At 40.2% G+C, this 23,162-nt stretch overlaps 2 protein-coding genes across 3 annotated transcripts in view; both read right to left on the reverse strand.

Moving 5' to 3' along the window:
- Positions 1-7,290, reverse strand: part of ptpra (protein tyrosine phosphatase receptor type A) — a 29,022-nt gene extending 21,732 nt beyond the window's left edge. Inside the window, exon 1 of the mRNA XM_040029164.1 lies at positions 6,836-7,290. The gene's annotated coding sequence lies outside the window, so the exon portion shown is untranslated. The remainder of the gene's footprint in view (positions 1-6,835) is intronic.
- Positions 7,291-10,794: 3,504 nt separating this feature from the next.
- idh3b (isocitrate dehydrogenase (NAD(+)) 3 non-catalytic subunit beta) lies at positions 10,795-21,197 on the reverse strand. 2 transcript variants are annotated; one of them, XM_040029174.1, is made up of 11 exons: positions 21,071-21,197; positions 17,991-18,164; positions 17,490-17,610; positions 17,281-17,341; positions 17,066-17,198; positions 16,546-16,679; positions 16,313-16,415; positions 15,909-16,055; positions 14,633-14,727; positions 14,392-14,452; positions 10,795-11,342 (listed from the first exon to the last, which is right to left on the reverse strand). In XM_040029174.1, the coding sequence occupies exons 1-11, from the start codon at positions 21,110-21,112 to the stop codon at positions 11,265-11,267; spliced, it is 1,149 nt and encodes a 382-aa protein (XP_039885108.1). In that variant the 5' UTR covers positions 21,113-21,197; the 3' UTR covers positions 10,795-11,264. The 2 variants fall into 2 exon arrangements, with proteins under 2 accessions (XP_039885108.1, XP_039885107.1); XM_040029173.1 differs by having other exon boundaries at positions 10,795-13,209.
- Between the last annotated feature and the right edge of the window lie 1,965 nt (positions 21,198-23,162).

Below are 23,162 nucleotides of genomic sequence, written 5' to 3' on the forward strand. Positions count from 1 at the left end.
GGATGGATGGAAGAACTGTGCCAGCTGTTTAAGATGTTTATCTACAAAGTCTAATCTGGCCTTCCTGTTCTTGAGTCTTTTTTCTTTTGCACCTAGTTAGAAACACTTTGTATTTACATTCATGAAGGCACCTCTTAGCTTGGTCAAGACTTGGTCAGATGTTGTGAAATTATTTTTTTTTAACAATGGAAATAATTCAGTCATCTTAGTCATCTTATATGGCCTTTCAGACCTTTTGGTGCTGCTGAGATGGCAAATGCATTCATTCAATTAAGAATGCATCACATTGTTATTTGGCCACTCCTAAAGTTTTTTGCTGTCTGTCTCTCCAGCTTTATTATGTGTATTCGGCTTGATGAAGGTTTCCTTCACTTCCACTGGAATCTCTTTAAGTCTCATATTTACAAGTACAGTGAAGATCTATCTATCTATCTATCTAAACATACATATATGAATGATAATATACTGAACTCTGAGAAACTGTGCAAGCAAGTCAAAGCCTTATAATGACACATACAATTCTGTCTACAGTCAAGCGCAGGCAGACCTAATAAGAGAGCAATCGTACAGTTGTGAAAGAGCTGGGCTGTTGCCATGCAATTTCATTCACACAGTGAAAGGAGCATTTATAGGTAAAATATAAAGGAAGTCCAATATTACATCTCCATGACAACCACAGGCCAAAATCAATGCAAGGTAGTCATTTGATATGGCAAGTTCTTGCTCATGGTTGAGGACTTCAGTGATGGTTTTGTATTTACATGTGACCTTAGGGTCATATAGGTTATTACTATATTTTTCAACTGCAGGAATATAAATGTATGAATAGAAAAAGAAGAATCCCTAGCAGTTGCTGATCACACCTTTTATCTAAAGTAGATGTGACTGAAACCACAGTCGAGACTGCTCGTTTTATCAATGTGTTAGCGGGACAAGACTGTTGTGATTCAGATGCCAGGGAGCGAGTTGCAGATTTTTTCTGTGTGTGGAAAAGACTGCGTTAGTGACATCAAGTACAGTAGCATCAGCTCTAGTGTGACCACATTTTTTAACTTTTTAGTTCTCTTTGTTTTTGCCACTGAGAGCAGGGGGACTGGTGCTATGCTGAAAGTGATATCAAAATAACTACTCACATTCCAATCCCATCTAATTAATGGAAGGCATTGGAGGACTAAAAGACACTCATCTTTTATATTATTTTAAAAATAATTGTATTTAGGATTCAATATATTTCAAAAGGTAAGTGCTTGACCCCTGTACCACACAGAGCCTAGACCTCAACGACAGGACACCAGCAGCAGAGTCAAGGGAATTCACCATTCATGGCTTTCTCACAAGGCTTCCAGCTTCACAGGTTTCTGCACTGCTTGTCTGTCTGTTTCCATTCATAGCATATTAATACTGTTTCTATGTCCTCAGAGGGAGGGGGTCTGGGGTAACTGAACTACTGTGAATGCTTCTCTTCACGGGAGACTGAAGTAGGTCTAAGTCAAGGCCGCTAGGACTCATGCTCTAAAACAGACCACAGATTATATGTCCCCAGTGCCACATACAACAGCCACAATCCTCTGGACTTCCCTTTTTGAGGGATACTACTCCCTGCTGGTGTGGTTTGTGTTCCTGTTGGCTTCATTCACAAGCTGGTGAGTTGATGAAAAGATGAAGAGAAGCATGGGGTTACTATTCTGGCTAATCATAAGGGCAAGAGAGACTGCTGTGTCTGTTATTAAGCCTGTAATGATCATTTGGTTCCATTAGGCTGGAAGGATCAAGAAAACTAACTTGTTTCAATGAGTGAAAGTGGTGAGTCAGTGAAGCTCTGCTCTGTGTCTAATTCGTTGTGGGGTTTCTCACAGAGCATGCCAGGGGCCTCTCAAGCTTTCCCACATTGGACACAGAGAGGATGTGGAGGCGCAAAGCATGGTCTCCCCACAAAAGCCACTGTGACCTTGAAGAGTGGTGCAGGGCCAAATGGACAGCTCAAGGGCCACAATGAAACTCGATTCACTTCTGCCCTTTGAAACTTAAACACCAAAACCGATTTGTAGATCCAGCATGCATCTGAGGCAGGCATGAAATCTGATTTTTTTTTTTTTTTGGGCACTGCACTACGTATATAAAAACCATCAAGCCCCAAAAGTTGGCACTGAATGAGAACTTCACACTGTTAGTCTTGCTTACCTAACTGTTTTAAAAGATATTAAATCTCTGTATTTAAAACCTATTTTTAAACAGCTTTAGACTATATTTTATTGCTCCTGTGCAGCTGTTGGGAGGCAGAAAACATTTATCTTTGTAGTTGTTGGTGCCAACACTCATATCATATTTAAAGCAGTGAAGGATGTAAGCTGATTTTATAACTAATTAACAGGAGTAATAAAAAAGAAAAGTACAGTTAATTGGGGCTGTAACAGTCATACCGACCTATGAATCATTCAAGCATATAAAAGGCACGTAACTCAAGGGACGACCAGTGTTGTGCTACACATTACCAAGAACTCATACACTTACTGACACGCTTATTAACAGCTGGTCCGCCCCCCCCCAAAAAAAATCAGTCTGTTAGGCATTAAATTGTTTTGTACCAACAACATAAGTGCCAAAGTTTTATTGAAGAATTAAAGGTGGTCATACCAAACAGCGGTCCCCAACCTTTTTTGCAACACGGACCGGTTTATGCCCGACAATATTTTCACGGACCGGCCTTTAAGGTGTCGCGGATAAATACAACAAAATAAAACTAGTGTCGGTACCGAAAAAAAAGAAGATTTATTCATAACACACGTGAAAAGACCCAGGAAAACAGAGTTAATGATAAAAACGATAACAAAATAAAGCTGAAAACCGATAAAAACCCTGAAAACTATACATTTCACACCTGAGCCTCAACTCTCGCGGCCCGGTACCAAACGACTCACGGACCGGTACCGGTCCGAGGCCCGGGGGTTGGGGACCCCTCACTTTTCAAGTTTGTTAGAGCTGTTTTATGTCCTACCGTATGTATTAAGAAATGAGAGGCAGCTGTAGTCCCGTATTTGTATAGGCAGATTTTACAGTAGATGTTCTTCCTGATGAAACACACCCATCCCACTAGTTTATAAGCCCCTGAGTTTATATCTCCTCCCAGTCTCAAAGCAGGAATCTGATGTGTAATATGTTAACCACTACACCACAGAACCACACTTTTCATTCTTAAATAATGAACATCATACAATACAGTAGAGCCTGTTCTCCTAAGTGACCACTTAGTTATATACAACTCACACATCTGTGTGTGTGTGTGTGTGTGTGTGTGTGTGTGTGTGTGTGTGTGTGTGTGTGTGTGTGTGTGTGTGTATGGGAAGGGGTTGCTGTGAGGACATCCTGCTGCGTTCCGTCATTATACAAGCTTGGTCTGATGTCTGAGGTCGCCAAATTTGAGCTGAAGGTTTGATTCTTACATGTTTTCTTTATAATACAACATAAGCGGTATAGAATTTAATAACACCCCATAAAATCGACCTTAACCAGTTGTCAAGTTAAAGGCCCCTCCAGCCACATTTGCTGCTGAGCCGATACCATCTGTTGATGATAGTAAAATGTAGACACACGTATACAAAGGAGTAAATACAGAAAATAGCCCCCATCAGTGAGTAGGCTATTACTGCATTAGAAATTACTCATTTACTTTTACTGATGTTTTACTCTGTGGTCAAGTTGCGGATAATTTCAATACATTTTATGTCCTATTGATTTATTCCCTTTAAGCTCTTTAATTTAATTTTGTCACATGACAACAAAACCATAAAGCAGTTATTGGAACATCCAGAAAAAAATCTTAAGGAAAGGAAATATTTAAGGAAAAAAAAGCTCTAATTTCCAATATATAAGTAAATAAACATCTCCATGATCGGTTAAGTACTGCTTATACAGGTTTACATGCACAGGGTGGCATTGCTCAATTTCCCAGCAACACTTGCCAACTATCCCTTGGTTATTTTGGATCTCTATCAATGGAAACCCAAAATGACAGCTCTGATATCTGAAGTAGTCATCCTACTGCAGCCGTCCCCTCCTTTTCCTCTGAAAGATAACAAAACCATCTAACATAATAACATAATCACCGGGGACTTGACTTCAAAGCAACATCATGACTTGGCTTCTCTTTAAAATCCATTTTGTCCAGCTTCACCTTTAGGTGGTGCACTGAAAAACTACTCACTTGCTTACAGGCTCTCTGAGCACTCCCCCCCCTTCTTCCAGAGCAGGACAAAACAAGTCTTGTTGGCAGGCCGATGGCAAATATTAATACATATAGCTTCAGTTTGAATCATAGGCACTCTTTTGAAATAAAGTGAAACCCTAACACAACATAAATGTGCAACATGGCTCCAAATTCTTGCTTTTTATGAACAGAAATCACACACAAAAAAGTTTTAAACCCAATTACTGGCTATAATAACACATATGCCATATGAGGAAAAAAGGTATTCATGTAGCTGTAGTTACAGTACTGCAGTACAGCCAAGAGTAATCCTTTATGTTGATTTCTAACATCCCCCAAAAGGGAGAAATTGCACTGCTTTAACACACTATGATGGAAAAGGAAGGTGGCAACCAGATCCTGACTGACGTGGACCCACGTGAGCTTACAAAAATCAAAAGAACCTCTTTGCACATCCAAAGTACTTTTCCATGTACAAAAACACCCACTGTTAATCGTTGCTATGAGCGTGAGCGACCAGAAACACCAGTCAGCCGGAATCAAGAAGATTTTAAAGAAACATTTGACTAAATAACTTGAAGATATTACATAATTACTATTTCCATTCAGCAGAGAGGCAGGGCAAAGCTGAAGGATGTTCGATGGCGTCCTTTCTAGCCAGGCACAATATTTAGTCAGTCATTAGTAATCACACAGGTTCATTTCCTGTATTGTGGAATAAATGTCATTAAGATCCAATTGACATATCGCATGTAGCTCCAATCAGGCCCCTGTAATGCATCATAATCCTCTAAATGGAGCAGTGTTTATCCCGCGAGAGGCTGAATTACAGTGCTCTTCCTCAGCAAAACATACAGGGCCCACAGGTGGAAACAAAAATATACCTCCAGCCCCACCCAAAAAGCAAACTCATAATATTGTGTCAGAGCCCTGAAATTGTGAAATTTCACAACACACGGGCCATTATTTTAAACACCCACTCATTGACACTCGACGCAAAGTTCCCACAAAGTGATTTCAAGCTATACTTATTTTATTTTTAGTAACTAGGCCAATCGTGAAAAATGTGGTGCGAGGATGATCACTCCACTTCCTCTGCTAAAACTCTGACAGCATCCCAACAAGACAGAAATAACTCGTTTTTTTCTCTCTCCTTAGAATAGGTGCAAAGATATATACAGGCATAGTGAGCACGATTCTAACAGCCCTGCCTTTTTCTGCCTTATTGCCAAAGCAAACTTTTTCCCTCTTTCCACAATACGGCTTTCAAGGTGCTGGTGATGTTTGACAGGCAGATATGATTTAACAGTTTTTTGGTTTGGTTTGTTTTTTAATGGGGTAGAGGGTGAAAGGTGAATATGTTCAGGCCTGACAGACAGAGGTCAGGATAAGCCGGAGAGAAGAGTCACAGGAGTTGGGAGGTTTTGTGCACTGGGATGGTCCTAACATGACATGACGGCCTCAAGTGAAGCTGAATGCCTGCTGTGGGGAGGCACACATGGTGAAGCATGGTGTATATATATGTGCCACAGTTCAGTGAACTGAACCAAGCATTATAAGCGGAGCTTCAGGCTGACATTCTGTAGCAGAGGCTTTTCCCAGAAATGACAAGGAAGTCTCTGCCATGTCCGATCAGCCTGACGACGTTCCTCTCCCTCTCTCTGCTCTGACTTTGAGGCTTTCACACTCCTTTGCTGATGCAGTGTTCTGGTAGCTGATGCTCAGCTCGGCTGCAGCAGTTATGCCACCGATGTTTAATGTCAATTCCCACTACTGGCAATGACAAGCGAGCCCTTACAACAAGATCCGTGTTCTGATGAGCTGGGAATCATGAATCACTGCTCAAGTCCGAGTAAAGGATTGAAATAATAATAATTTTAAAAAGCCATCAACACCCACACGACTAAAATCGTATGCTTGGATACACCCAAGGCTTAGAAAGAGAGAGGACTATTATTAATAATTAAAAAAAGAAAAAAGTTTGGGAAAGCACACATGTGAGACCCCCATCTTGAAGAGGTGAAGAAACACAAAGCAGCCGCTGTGATGTGACAGAGCATACACGTTAACGTCAGGGCGACCTAATTCCTGCTGTGGGTCGCATGAAGCCCCCCTTGCTCCTCCACCCAGCTCCACTCCCTCCCTCTCTGAACGTGTAATAACAAAGCGTTGATCAATAAAGTGTACTTTCCAGTGAGGCAACCCTGGAACCCCCTCTCCCCGCCACTCCACCCCCTCTTTGTTCCAGCGTAAGCGCAACAGCATCTGTGTTGGCACAACAAAACCAACTTCTTAAATGTTGTCGCACTCTCTCATAAAGCTTCCCCCCTCCCCTCCTTTCTTCGGAGTCCCCTCTCGCCAAAATTTCCCTCCCTGCCTCCGAGCTACTTCTGAAATGTTCAGGCGTTACAGGGAGGCTCACAACTCATTAAACGCCGCGCTGCTCCGTGGACGAGCCCCCCCAATCGATAACGGCATCATGTAACGTAAAAAGCGGGAGGAAGGGGGGGACGGGGACGGAAAGTGCTCGTTTGAGGGTGACACAATGTTACAACACGGGGAAACATGCTCGTAGAGCGACATTGTAACAAGTGGGATTCTGCTTTGCGCAACAAAAACAAGAAAACTCACCACAACTCCTGTAGAGCCCAAAGGAAACCGGAGGGGGAGGCGAGAGAAGAAGAAGGGGGAAAAAATGAAAGCCAAGTGGGAATTTATCCTGTCTTCCACGTTTTCAACCCCGGCCCCTTTCTCCACACCCCAGGAACCGAGAGTGTGAGTGGGGTGGAGGTGGGGGGGGGACCAGGGTGATAGCAGAGGAGGGAAGCACGATCTGGGACGCGCTGCCAACACTTCACAGTCAGTTTATCCGCTAAAGCCAGGGTAAAGAAAGCACCCCCTCCAAAAAATTAGAATTTCGCCCTTCTTTAGCGTCTCTTCGGAGGGTATTTTCTTCGCCTTCTTGGATGTTAAATCCCAGGGTTTATCCGCTGTATCCGGGCGCGTCGGCCGACTATTCTAGTCCGCCATGTTGTGTGTCTGTCTGCATAGGAAGAATGGGAAGCGGGGAACGAATTCCCAGGCCTGGCCCCGTCTCTTCTCCGCTGTGTTTCTCTGTAGCCCGCAGCGACACCTGCTGGCCCAGATCCACTTTACACCTTCCACACTGCAGCGGTCCCCATCAGTACTACTTAACACAGCATTGAGGGTCAGAGACCTGTTCTGATTGATGATCAGTGTTGGGACTAACGCGTTATTAAGTAACGCGTTACAGTAACTACGTTATTATTGTGGTAACGAGCACGGTAACTAGTTATTATGCCAAAACCAGGAACGCGTTACTCGTTACTTCGTGTGGTGGCTATGGCGGAGTTTCCACAGATTCAGTAATATTAGCAAGTGGTGGAGGCCAGCAGGTGGATGAAGGAAAAGGGACGCAGAAGGAAAAGAGACCCGAGGCGGCCGCCGGTCCAAGTGTGAACTGAACTTCAGGTAAGAAGTTATGACCTGCAGTCCATCTGGGTCAGATATGAACCAAGTTTAGGTGGAGTTTATTTTCGTTATTCTGACTTTTTCCGTACTGCGTGCTAGCTAGCATGACGGAGTTTCTATACAGCTGGGTGGTGCTATGAAGTTAATGATGTTGAACTTTATTTTGTTCATAAGTTATTAGAGTTGCCAACCGTCCGGTCTGGTATTCAGAGAAAATATTACGCGTTTCGTGTTGAGGTGAAAAGGAACAGTTTGTCCCGTAATTCAGCTACAATGAAAAAGACACAAAGCTGGAGTTATTCTGTGTTTACGCTGCACAGCTGCCTCTTCTTCTTTCATTCTCTCCCCCTCCCTCTCCCGTTTCTACTTCAATCATGAAAACTGATCAATGATCAGCTGATCGTCTTTTCTCTCTTGTTTGTTTATCGCTCACTTTGCGCCGAAAGAGGAAACCAGCGGATGTCGCGTTAAACAACAGCAGCACGTTTAAGCTTGATCAGCTGTTGTTAGAATTTATTTAATATTAATTTCTAGTATCAGCTGATGTTTGCTGGAGCCACAGCTGCAAAAAAGCTGCTGGTCATGATATGGTTTGGTTATCTGGTGAGAGGGAAACATGAAGATGAAACCATGAGATGTCCTTACTGGATCATCAGAGCTGAACAGGTGATGGAAAAACAGGTTTACCTTTTAGGTGACATGAATGAGTTGAAGGGAAGTTATGAACTGTTTCTGAGAGACAAATAACACCAGGATCCTTTTTTAGGTAGCTGACAGCTGGTAACTGTGCAGGTGCGGATCTAGCAAAGTGTTGCCAGGGGGGCAGGTAGGGCATTAACAGGGAGAGGGGGGCACAAAGAAATACTTTTCTTTCTTATTCTCATTTAAAATATCGAGCTTTTAAAAAATAATTATCTGAATCTTACAACAAACGATTGATAGATTGATGCATATATACCATCAAAACAGTGTACATCACTGTCACAACAGCGTTTGTTTTCATTCAAAGGCTTTATGATTTTTCCTATAATGGTGGGCCAGTCTCTAGTCAAAATGCCCAGGACGATTTTTTTGTCCCAGTCCAGCGATGTATGCAGCTCATCTGCAGTCTGGTGTTACCTACATCTTCCTATTCAGAAGGCAGAATTTCCGAGTTCTGAGTACAATCGAAAGCACCACGACTGCAGTTTTTGTGTTGGATGTAAAAGGCGCACATGACGCTGTGACGTAGGCTAGAATCATGGCAGCAGTCAATGACGGTCCAGGCGTGGGATTTCTCTCGTGGAAATATGCACATTATCTTTTTCTTTCTATTGGTAGGTGGCACAGTGCACTTGTGGCAAGTAAGCAAGCTAGAAGACTGGCAAAGTTATGGAAGCAACACATTAACAAGAGAATTCTGAGTAAAACCAAAGTTACTTTCCCTAGTAACTAGTTACTTTGAAAGTAACGAGTAACTTGAAGTAACTGAGTTACTTTTGAGAGAAGTAACTAGTAATGTAACTAAGTTACTATTTTAAAGTAACTTACCCAACACTGTTGATGATAGACCACTTTATTTTTCCAGTCTACATACATTTCAAAGGGACTTATCAGATTATTCTTTAAAGAGGCAATATAGAGGCAACTCTCCAGGGGCAATATTACAGAAATGTGACGTCAGTTTGATGGTTGGGCCCACATGTTTAATAGAGGAAAAGGTCATTTGTTGAAAGCCATGTAATTTATTTTTTAACAAATAATTAAATACTATTTTATTCAGTAATATATCCAGCGATAGTCTTTTGCCTATAAGCAAAATTATTATTATTTTTATCCTTTCATTATTAGTCAGCAGTATCCTAAGTTATTTTGCTGAGGTATTACATTTTTACCCTTTCTAATGACATTTTCAGGTATTACATCTTGGTTTAGTAGTGATAAGTAGGTAGAGAACTGATTTTCTAACTAAAATAATATACATTTTAAATTATATTTTTATTTTACTGGTAACAATTTTTTAAATATAATTTACTGAGCCACTTTGAAACTAATAAATAACTAATAGTAACATATAAAGGGTAAATAGTTCATTTTCTGTCTACAACAGTCGGAATGATCATCAGATTCAGAAATTTTAATAAAAAATATTTTTCATTGTTTTTTGCTGTTGTTGTGTTGTGTTAATAAAATAATCAATAGGAAACTGTGGGCTAGAGGAAAAAAAACAAAAACAAAATTACTGGCCCTTATATGTTTAACACATGCCAGCAGTTTAACAGGACGATTTGTATCGCATGGCTTATAACATCGGGTATCATCTGTATATGCAGCGTTTTCTAATATTAATTCCAAAGTGAAGAATGTATAACGAGAACACTCTGGGCCCTAGCACAGAACCCTGTGGAACTCCGTGATTAACTTTTGTGTGTAAGAACCATCATTTATATAAATAACTACAATTCAAACTTCCTGGAAACACAATTGTGTATTCTAGTCCATCCAGCCATCCTCTTCCGCTTATCCTTATCAGGGTCGCAGGGATGTCTGGAGCCTATCCTGGCTACCATAAGGTAAGAGGCAGGGTACACGTGATCAGTGTTATGAAATGTTGCACTCATCTAGCAGCACAAGGCCAGGCAGAGATGTTGTCTGAGGGTGTGAGAAGATCACTAGGAAGCATCATTATAGTGCTGCTTCTGTGCTTTAAATGCATTACTAAAATTCCTCCATAAACTATTCCTCTGAAAATAGTCACATAACTGACCTGTAATAACTCTTTTGCGACCTTCTGCAGTAAAGAGAAAGCTGGAAAATTTCCTACAATTTATTAATAATTTATGTAGATGAAGGCAAAAAAATCATATTTAATATTGAACTGTTAGTTAATGGTATTGGGGACTTGGAGCATACACTGTCCCATGATACACCCAACACAGCCAGAAAAACTCAGTTTTACCAACATTTAAATTCTCCAAAAACCACCATGAATATGTTTGGACACAGGAAGGGAGTTAGGATCCTCATGCGAGGTGACATGTGCCATCAGCCATAATAAACTTTTAATAACACCGCATTAGTCTCCATAATGTTCATTCAAGGATTCTGCACGCAAGATGTCATATTCCATTTCTTATTTATTATTCATATAGCATAAATGAAGCATTAAGTTAAAACTTTATTAATATTGAAATATACATACGTTGTGTTTTGACTTCCGGTTAATGTCCACACATAAAATCATTAAGTAGAAATTAGAGTATCATGCAAGGCAGTAGAATGTCAGGAAGTGGTGTGAAATAGTGTAACAGCATTATAAGTTTTGCACCATTAAAAAAAAGAAAAAATATCACCAATCCACTTTTTTTTTTTTATTGGATGCAACATTAAGTGTTTAAATATCAACTTTAAAACAGCAAAAATAAAACATTGTGGACAATGTATTTCATTTGCATTTTGCTCTGATAAGAAGGGCACTGCGTGTAGAATGTAGGGGGATAGGGCTGTACTGTGCGTACAAGCGTATAAGACAGGAAGTTAATTAAAAATGTGTGCGATTCAGCAGCTGACAGATCTGCAAACATAATGCTCAGACCGACAGGTTAGCAATGACAGCACGGGTGAACTCGTCGCTTGTTGCATAGCCCCCCAGATCTGCAGTGCGCACCTGTTCCAAACATAAGGACAGCACGTTATTATATGCACAGCTGCAGAAACACATGTCCACATTCTGTATCACGGTCAGCATGTTAGAGAGCCTTTGAAAGCAGTACTCACAGAATGAACACAGTGTGATGGGTGATATGAAAAGAAAAAAAAGCATCAGTTGAACTTTCCTCTCTTTTTCTGGCCCCACATTTGTTCAAGTACCAGTCCAGGTTTGGATTTAAAACACATCAAATGACCATATACAGTATTTCAGTGTATTTTAATGATCCAGGAAAGATCACGTTGTTGTTGTTCAGTATGAGTGAAACTCTTGGTTTGTTGAAATATTTAAATGCTGGCTAAAGGCACATGATATTGCTTTTACTGGAGAACTTGAGTCAAAGGTCAACACACAAACACTGTATACCGAAAAAGTATTTTTTAAATTAATTTTTAGTGAGCAAGCTTCCATTTCAAATTGATGCAAAATGGTACCAAAAGTGAGATGGACAGGATGATTGAACCTTAGTGTAGCAGTTATAACTGTGCTGACTTTATGGTGGGGGGGGGAAAAAAGAAAGAAGACTAAACCAGGAAATACCATACAGCAATCAGCAAAAACATCAAAACCAATTAAAATGTAAATAACATTGATCAATGTGCTGTGAGGGCATTTGTTGGGAGGTTTTATTTGTTGCTTCCCACCAACATTTTTACAGAAGAGGTACACCCTTCCAAGGTGACAACACTCCCTGACAGCAGCAGCCTCTCCCTGACTACACTGCATCACACCAAAACAAATCAAAGGAACCTTTGTGAGCATCCAAGTCAGACACCACAGGACAAGTCCCATGTCCACAGCCTGATGGTCAGCGCTTGGAGCAGCACCACAGTAAGGATCCAAATAATATTAATGTTTTTAATGTTATGGCTGATTTCTGTATAATCATGTAACAAATTCTTCTGCTATGTGCTTAAATAACTCTTTTTAATAAACTACATGCTACAACTATGGTGACTTTGATTGTGAATGGCTAATGCAAGATAATGCTGCCATTTAATTTTTTTTGATGCACAAAGATACTGATCTTTCATATCAGTTTCCCCAACAATTATGTTTTTAATTACGCCAGGTTACAGTGAACAGGAAATCCCAGCACCAATAGTTGAATTTATAGTGCTGCAATAATGAAATTACAGTTTTATTTAAATGTGCAGTAATTTGTAGCAGCGTTGTACTATTACTGAGTTACAGTTACAGTTTTTAGACCAATTCTGACAAAAAGGCGATACAAACTTTTTAAAAGACTCTGGTGGCTTTACAGCAAGTTTCCATTGAAATGAGAGACCGATGGGACAGGAACATTTAAATAATAAAAGTGGAAAAGAAAAAAAAAAAAAGATGTGTTTCCCACAATGTGCGAAGAAATCATCTTTATGAACTCATCAGTTCAAAACTCCAAAAACAAAAAGATGCAAATGGACAAAAGATTGTGAGGGCAGAGGAGACTGCATGAATACAGGAAACAGGAGGTCTAGCTGTGTGATGCAAAACATCATGAGGTATACTTTTTAATCCCAAATCAACAGATGTCAAAGCTTAACAGAAGAGGATCTACAAGCAAGCCAGCAGAACTAATGTCATTATGATGCAACTTATGTCAGAAATGTATAGTACAGCTCTCAGTGAGCTGGCATTTGGGGTGGGTGTCTTAACATGCATCCAGACCATGTTAAGAACAACGTCCAGATTTAGGGAAAAAGGAGTCAGTCAGCGAGGTCTATGATGAAATATCTTAGTAAATGGGTCGGTGACGCAGGTTTTCCACAACAGCATGCACAAAATCAGTAGTGGTACAGTATCCGCCAAGGTCTCGTGTCCGTACCTGGAATTTGCACAAACACACAAATGTATACACACACAAACAGATAGCAATGGAGGTGGAGGAAATTAAAGCAGATGGGAGAAAATGAGCATTCAGACAGTGTAATAATAAAAATTAAGCAAGGGACAAAATTAAGCAAGGAAGGCACTGAAAGAGAGGAGCTAAGAGTGACTTAAAAGTAGGAATTCAAAGGCTCTTTAACACACTATGGTATAGTATACAAGCAGTTAGGATGAGTTATTTGTAGGCCAAGAACTACTGAGATTTAAGATGATGTTGTTGGCCTTAGACTGCAAGGCAGAGCTCTAAGGCAAGCTGATCTAAGGCAAGTGTAATGTAATCAATGATTTACATTACGTTTCTATCACCATTTTCTTTAGAGGTTCTCTTTAAGACTGTGTACACAAAGACAGCAGTTATTGACCCACAATACCACTAAAAAAAAACTGCTGGACATTATGAACAATGCTGGGCATCCTCTGCACACGGCCATTAACAACCAGAAGAGTCTGTTCAGTGACAGGTTGCTTCTCCCCAAGACAAGAGCTAACAGACTTAAAAACTCCTTTGTCCCACACGCCATCAAACTGTTTAACTCCTCTCTGGAGGGGAGAGGGAGGGGAAACAGGAGGACAAAGGAGGGGGGAACAACTAAGCTGTAGTACCTCTTCACTTCACTGTGCAATACCTTTTGTGCAATACTTTTGTTAACAGTCAATGGTGCAATAGACCTCAATACTTGAAATGTGCAATTCACTTGTATTTTTATTCCTATTTATCCCCTTCGTATATTTTATTTATATATGTCTCTGTATTTATATATGTGTGTGTGTGTGTATATATATATAATATTCTGTAACTTCTGTCGGTGCTGTGCTTTTGGAAACCGAATTTCCCAGAGGAACCCACCCGAGGGATTAATAAAGTTTTATCTTATCTCTCTTACCAAGATCACAGATTTAGAATATACAAGTCTGACTGACTTTATATGCCCACATATTGCAGAGCTATCAGCTGTTATTTTACTCTGTTAGAGGTACTGAAAAAGTGGAAGTAAAACATACAGAAAAAGCAGCTCTTTTGGTGTTAATAATGTTAATGCTTCTGGATTTATATACCATAGTGGTGGTCTTATCATTCAAAGCCTGCATGCAGCACAGACTGGGCAGAGCTAACACTTACCTTGCCCTGTTTTATGACCCTCTTGACAGCATCTGACACCATTTGAGAATGGTATTCCAGACTGCAACACAATATAATCACAATGAACAGGTGACCAGACACATGTCTGCATTCAGACAAACAGAGCTGCCTGAGGTTGTTTAAGATCTTGATGATTATATTGGGTTAGGACAGATAATTTGAGGCTATTGTATAAAATTTGATATACTCATTATGAAAAAACATGTAGAAGGTGACTCACTTGAGGTGCCTGAGCATGTTAGCAGCACTGAGCAGCATGGCTGTGGGGTTTGCAATGTTCCTTCCAACAGCTTGTGCAAATGGGTGGCGTGCACCCTGAAAAAGAAAAAAATGATACGAGAAATGAAAAACTGCAGTATAAGGATCTGGGCAGAGAAACCAACAGTCCATTAACCCTCTGGGGTCCAGGGTATAATTGGCCGTTTTTGACTACTTTTGATTGTACCTCTATATTTCACCTTTAAAATATGTTTTTCTTGCCTTGTTTGGTATCATTATTTTCAGCACAACCTCAAATATCTGAAATTTGAGTTATTTTTTCATTTTGGTATACTATATTAGCACAGTGGATCTAAATTCAGACAAAAAATTCAAAATCCGAGTAGAAAAAAGTTATATTTTTTACTGTAAAACCCACAAACATGTTTAACAAATCATTTTCATAACTTGAAATACAAATAGAAATTGTACATTTCTAAAAATTATGCACAAGTTTTGCAAACAACAAAGTTATATGGTACTATTTACCTAAAAATGCAGCCAAGGCCTCAGACGTTTTTTATATAACCCTTTAAGTGTATTTAAAGAACAATCAGGTGTTCTGCATCAAATAAGAAGGCACACAAATTATTTGTGCCAGTCCAAAAAATGTAGTTTGTGTTCAGTATAAGACAGAGGAGAACACCACAGGCCTAAACCCTGCAGGTCTGACAGCAGGAGGTGCATCAGTCCAGTTTTCCATATGGGAAAAGCGTTTACACTGGAATCTGCCTTTGACGGCTTTTTTAGAGCAAATATAAAATTCAGCAGTCTAACTGACACATAATAAAAAACAATAACTACACAACACACTAACTACAGCCTCCAAACACGCTAAACGTCACTAATGTCTCACATATGAAAACTCGCTCTCTCTGTCCGCTTTCCGTTGCGGGTGTCACTCCTAAAAACTTCCCCTTCTCCCTAAACAACCAAATGTCACATGGTTGCCTTATCATTTTTTTGATTGGCTGACATGGTAAACTCTAACACCAATAGGGAAGGAATGTTTTTTCTTTTTCTTTTTTCACTCGCAAGCGGAGAGTGTTTGCTAGAGTTGTCTGTAGAAAACGCTGTTTTTACCGTTCGTCCTGCTGTAAACACCACTGTTTTGTTCAGAGAAAAACAATAATAATACAGTAATACAAAAAGGAAAAAGTATAGGCTTTTAAGTAAAATCGGGACAAGGAAAAAAACAAAACAAAAAGACAAACAAGCGAGAGGTTTTGGAAACTCACCGTCTCAAAAACAGCATATTCTGCACTGTAGCTTTCCCCAGGAACAACTCCTGCTCCTCCAACCAACCCTGCTGCTAGATTGTCAATAATGTTACCGTACAGGTTAGGCATCACCAGCACGTCAAACTGGTAAGGGTTTTGCACCAGCTGCAGAAGAATAATACAATGACAAATTTAAGCCTGAATCAGCGGTGCTCAGCTATGGTCATTTACTGCAGTGAAATCAAAGTGCACGTCTTCGGTTATTCTATTTTTTTTTTTTATGGAGCACTTCTAGCAAATGCTAAGTTATAAATATACAATTAGGAATAAAAGACAGCATTCACTTATTTAATCTGAAGGGTAATGGATAATAAGAACAATAATAATAAGGCAAAGGGAAGGAACTGCAAGTCTGTTTATACCTGCATACAACAGTTATCAATGATGATGTTCTCATATTTGATTTTGGGGTACAGCTGTGCCACCTCTGCACAGCTCTGCAGAAACAGGCCATCACCGAGTTTCCTGAAATAAGATACAAGGACACGAGTTACTGTAATGCTCATTTTTAGCCTTAATGGAGGTACATGGTTTCAAAATAAGACAATAACAAAAACAAAGCCGCCTGTAAAAGAAAAAAAAAAAAATTACCCACATGATGTTAGCTTTGTGAACAGCAGTGACCTTGTTTCGCCCTTTCTTGGTAGCATAGTCAAAGGCAAACTTGGCGATGCGGCGTGACTTCTCTCTGGTGATGATCTTCAGACATTCAATCACACCTGTTACACTCTGGAAAACACAAGAGGATGACAACATATGGTTAAATATATTTTGCCGAAGAATCATGCAAGAAAATGAACACATACATTATGTTCTATAAACAACAATCTCCCACATAACCTGACTGTAGACAGTCTTTGAGGTCTAAGTGTAAATAATCGTGCTGTAAACTAGGTTTCATATTAAAATGAATAAATAGGAGAGTTAAAGAACTACAACATAAGTAAAGGACAAATCAAAATCTGGCTTAATCTGTATTTCTGTGACTTAACTATATTTTGATGCCCAGTTTAAGGCTTCTTTCAAAACCCTTAAACAAACCTTCAAGTATATTTGCAGGTGGGTGTAAAACTGCTGTTTACGCTCTGATTGCAGTGAGTAAGAGTACTGTTTACCTCATGCTCTAGGGAGCTGTACTCCCCCTCAGTCTGCTCACGGATGATGACTAGGTCCAGGTTGTTGTGACGAGTGCTGTAGCCTGGCAGGCTGTTTACATGAACTACATTAGCAAACAGGTCCAGCTTGCGCCTGGGGAGTGGATGGATGTAGAGTTATTTTTAAACGTGACATATGCAAATAATAACGCACAATTTTTTATTTGGTCATTTACCTTAATCTCATCTCATATGAAGCCAGCTCGCCTTTGAATTCCATGGGTGTGTGAATCTTTCCTAAATAAGATAACGTGCCCCAACATGTTAAAGCCTAAATACACTGCAGTTCAGACTACTTCAGTGCAGCCATTTAAATCAGCTTTTTGTTACTGGATTCAATTTTTTTGTGAGAGAAAAATCTAAGAATTAAAGGAAATAAGACTACCTTTAATGGCAACTCTGTTGCTCTTCATAGAGGTCAACACTTGTTCCAGTTTTTCCTCGCTGGCCATGTTCTGCACTTCACTCATGTGGAATTCCTCAAATTCTACTGGGACATCACCTGCCTTCAGAAAAATGGGGAGAAAAAAAATCATTCTTAAAAGATCACAAATCGACATAAAGAATGACAATCTTACTCAGTTTTAATCCACTATTTTACTTTAACATTAAGCACCATATTTAAAATGATTTCTTAGAAAAAGTAAAGCAAGGAGATTATTTGCAAAACACAACAAGATGAAAAAGGAGCTTCTTAACATTTAATATAAGAAAAATGTGAAAAATCGGACCAGACAGAGGGAAAAAAACAATCTGTACATGTATTTTTTGTCAAAAGTTCCCTATTATTTTCTATCATCAGTAAACCTGATATACTGAAGACAACATGTTTGATATAAGGATAAAAAGCAGTTATGAGTCCATCGTCAATCTTATGTCAATGTACCTTAAAAACTTCCTTTACAGCAGTCATTAGTTCAGGTCCTACTCCATCCCCTGGCACCATTGTGACTTTAAAGGTAGCATCAGCACGGGCCGGTGGTGTTTCTGGACTACAGAGACCAGCAGATACACTCAGTGGACGAGAGGCCAACTGTGGACACCTGGAACCGACCAGGCCCTGAAGGAGGGAAACAAAGGTACACTTACTAGGTACAGTATTACAAAGAACACTGCAGTATACTATAAACCCATATATCTACTCTCTAATAGTATTACTTATCAACACATTGAAAACCCTAATATCGAGAGCTCAACTGATACAGGATCCAATATTTCAATATATTTGCAGAATTTTTTCCCCTTTCAGACACATACAACAGATTCATGTTAATTAAATCTATTTATGTTTGTTTATATACTCATTTAAGCTCAACTCTGCCCAAGTTAGTTTGGATCAACTGGTTGTTCCAACTGGGAAGCTGCAGAGTGCCTTCTTGTGGGCAACATATACAATGTCAACAATCATAACATTATTGAATGGTGTTTCTCCAGCCTATTTACAGTTTTAATTGTTTTAATCAGTTGTTATACATGATGATACCAACAGACTGGTAGATAATATGAGTCCACTGAGTATATCAAGGAGTCTCAACTATTATGGGCTTGTAGACAGATATACTACATATATATAATTTGCACATATACCAAACAGTGCACCTACATTATACATTTTGTGGTAACTTTTTAGGACCTAAGAGAAGTTAAAAGAGCAGCTAGCCTACTTGGCTAATAATAAGACTATTATTGGTCATTGATCATTGGTCAGAGGTCTGTTAGTGTCCAATTGGTCAAAAAGAACTTTTTTGATAACAAGCAACACCAGAATCACTTGTCTACATCTGTTACATTCAATGTTTGCTTGTTACAGCTTCTGACCTTTTCCCCCCCACAGTATGTATATACAAAAATCTGTTCAAGATTTTGAAACAAAGACATTTAGAAATTATCAGAATAAAACAATGATGGGGGAATGCGCCTGTGTTCAGACATTTGTTAGAAAAAACACCAAGTGAGAACAACTTTGTGTAGCAGGAATGTCTTTTCCTATTTCACTCATTTCATCATGTCATGATGTGAGCCCAACTTTATGAGAAGCATGTTTTAGTCAGAAAGAGAGTATGAGGGTACAACACTGTAGGTACCTACAGTATATAATATTATAAATTACATTTCATCTAATATTATAGTAATTTCATGCATATTGCTATTCAGGATGATGCCTAGATGCATTTTATAAGGGAAGATGTCAGTAGGGGATTTTGTGTAAATACACACAGACAAATAAATGAGAAAAAAAAAATCTGCGTAAATAAAGAAACAACAAATGCAGATGTTTCCACACAGGTGCACTATATAACACAACTCCAATCAGGTTTGGAGGCATATATGAATATTTTAAGCAGGCCCAGGTGATTCTGTATTAATAGAAAATGGCAATAAGAAAAGGTCTTAGTGACTTTGAAAGATGAAGTCTTTGTAGATCATTGTTTGAGCAAAGATGGCAGGAGCATCGGTCTCAAACAAGCCAGGTTATGCCATCCTTATTTTCTGCCATCCATATACTGTTAATGGGAATTTATGCTTCAATCAGCAAAGTTGATTAAAGTGAGGACCGACAAGGGAAAAAAAGTCACCAACATTTTAGTTATTTCTACCAGTTGCCACTACATATAAAATACCAGGAGATGTTCAAGGTAAGTAACATATCATACACCACACACAAGCATGTCGTCAGTGACACAAGTTATGTTGTGGACTCTACAAAGATTCACGACAGCAGTATAAATCAGGCCTTACAATAGTGGACAGAAGCAGCAGCAGCAACTTTCGTGCAACAATGGGTAGCTCAACGGATTTTTAGGTCAGATGCCCTTCCTGACGGAATCTTTGGCTTGTTAGGTGAATTGTGTTAACTAGTACACTACAACATCAGAAGATGTTACTGTCTGCTGACCACCAAGACAAAAAGAATGGGGAGGAGCTTTCTTCTTGGAGTCATAGTTGATCCACAGATTACATCTGTCCAAATAATCAAGTCAGTATATGTATAAATAATCCCTGTGACACAAACTTCGCACTGTGCTAAAGACTTTTTTTTTTTTACTGGCTCTGTACTGGCTAGTACTAATGTTTCAATGGGAAGAGTTACATCTGCATTTGGATCTATGAGAAATTTATTACTTAGTGGTATGAAAAATTGTCGTTGAGAATAATGGTCAGTCAACAGCTGAAAACCCTACGGGAGGTTTTGGATCGACGGGTAAAACAGCACTCTGTGCGACCACAATGGGGGAAAAGTGGTTTTCCACCCAGGAAGAGTTCCTGAGACTTTAGGAATCAGTAGCAATGCATGGTAAAGCTGTCCTGGTGTTGCCCCAGCATCTATTACTAAGAGACTTTATGTTGTCGTCCTCTTCATTTATTTTGTCACCGGTTTGTATATTTCAAGGTGATCCTGAATGATTATCACCCTCACCCGCATCTTACCTGTAGGCAACAAGTTAAAAGGCCAACTCTGCAATCTTACAGGTTAAAGTAAGACACTGAATATATTTGCACTCTTACTGACACCTAGAAATCTGACTGAAAACTAAACTTTGTCTGAGGTGCTCGCTTCAAGTCTCTAAGCTTGTGATTAGCCCCACGAGTAGCAGTAGCTAACGGTTCACTAAGGACAGGGAGGTTACTGAGACGGTTAACTGACACAGGCTGGGAGGCTAAGCTAATTTAGCTGACCTTCTCAATTTAACAAGGATGTCTTATTAAGGCGCGTATCTACTGACAAATAAAACAAACCGAGAACTATGTCCAGCAAAATAATTCCAGATACGGAAACACACTTCAGAATCGTTCTATCAGTAATGCAGACATCCACGAAGCTCACGATGGTTAGCATTCACGTAAGAAACACATGACAACACTCAGTGCGTAAACGTCTCTTTGCTGCGTTTATATGAAATATGACTAAAGCAGCCATTTTTTCTATTTACACAAAAAGCCCGTCAACATAATTTGTGCTCTCACCTTGAACAACGTTACTAAACTTCCCCTCAAGACGACCGCCATCGTCACAGACACGAAGCGACTGGGCTACTTCTTCTGTGGTGGAGCGGTAATAATGGGACAATGGCGCCCCCTGCAGGGGAGAACGTAAAACTACCGCTTACTCCACGGGGAGACCAATTTCCATAAACCAGATGGTACTCAAACCTGGTTCTCACCTTACATGTCACAGTGCTATCACATTGCCAGTCTGAAATAAATACATAAATAAATAAATGAAATTAGCAGAAAACAGAAAAAAACAAAACCGAGCATTAGAAAAAACATTTCAAACATGAGAATTTGAACTTGAAGGACCCCCTCAATTAAGGTAATCCTGACAGAGCTGTCATTGAGTTGAGTTGGAGCTTGGGGCCCTCAACATGACCCACTCATTATTAAAAAGAAACATCACCAGAATGCAATAAAGGATTTGTGTGTTGATTAAAATGTCCTGGGAGAGGACACATCATATGCTCAGACCAAAATTACACAGATGAGTTCTCCAAAAGTTGATTCTGTTCATCTGGACGTAGCGTTTTGTGGGAGAAATGTTTCGTCACTCATCCAAGTGACTTCTTCAGTCTCAGCTGACTGCAGGTTTCCTCAACCTTATAAACAGTACATTTGCATAATGACTGAAACCAACAATGGGCTGGGAGGTCAGTTCCTTAATCATAATTATGCAAATTCTCATGACCATTGATCAACAACCACTGACCAAAACCCACTGATCAATGGCCATGAGTACCATTCACAGAGAGTTGGGGAATGCCTGCAATCACAGCATTGTAAGATGGCGAAAGATGTACCCTTAGGCCCCCTCCTCGATTAAGAGATGGTCTTTCCCTTTTCACGTAAATGGCCTCCTTGACTCCGCGCTCAAACCAGCGTTCCTCCCTGTCCAGGATTTGTACATCCTTATCATTGAAAGAGTGTCCACTGGCCTGTATGTGTAAATACATAAACAGGGTGCACCTTTAAGACCGATTGTCTGCATGATCAACTCTGTCACCTATACCATCTCCAAGTTTCTGGCTTTGATCCTCAACCCGTTGGTGGGCAGCTCTGGACACCACGTCCAGAACACCCTGGATTTTGTTGAGAAGGTGAGAGATGTCATTATGGAGGCAGATGAAACCATGGTCTCTTACGACGTTACATCTCTCTTCACTTGCATCCCAGTCACGGAAGCGTTGGAGGTAGCCCGTAAGAGATTACAGGATGACCCCAACCTCAGCAACAGGACCACTCTCAGCATCGACCAAGTGTGCTTGCTTTTGGAACTGTGTCTTCATTCCACCTACTTCACATACAAGGGTCAGTTCTACAGGCAGAAACATGGGTGTGCCGTGGGCTCCCCAGTTTCACCCATCGTGACCAATTTGTACATGGAAGATGTGGAAAAGATGGCTTTGCTAACCTACCCTGGAACACCACCAAGCCATTGGTTCAGATATGTGGACGACACCTGGGTGAAAATCAAATCTCAGGACGTACTACATTTTACGGATCACATTAACTCGGTGGACCGACACATCAAATTCACCAGGGAGGATATGAAAAGTGGCAGGTTAACCTTCCATCAGTAATGGGGGACATCTAAAAGCTGACGTGTACCGTAAACCTACACATACGGATCAGTATCTAAGGTTTGACTCTCATCATCCACTGGAGCACAAACTGGGTGTCATCAGGACGCTACAACACAGACCGAACACCATCCCTACAGACGCAGCGGCCAGGGAGGCAGAAGAACAGCACATCAAGAAGGCCCTGAGTAAATGTGGTTATCCCAGCTGGACTTTTGTCAAAGCTGGAAAGGCACCTAAAGAAAGCTCCAGCCGATCCAGGAGAGAAGGACAACCGCTGCCCAAGCAAAAACCTGTAGTGATCCCATATGTGTCAGGAGTATCGGAACAGTTGAGATGCATTTTTTCTAAACACCGAGTCTCTGTGGCTTTTAAACCCCAAAACAAGCTGCGCCAAAAATTGGTCCACCCCAAGGATCGGGTCCCCAGACACAAACAGAGTAACATAGTGTACGCTGTTAAGTGCCAGGAGGATTGCCAGA

The sequence above is a fragment of the Simochromis diagramma genome, unplaced genomic scaffold, assembly GCF_900408965.1.
Source record: "Simochromis diagramma unplaced genomic scaffold, fSimDia1.1 OVJJ01000483.1, whole genome shotgun sequence".
In the NCBI taxonomy this organism is placed as follows: Eukaryota; Metazoa; Chordata; class Actinopteri; order Cichliformes; family Cichlidae; genus Simochromis; species Simochromis diagramma.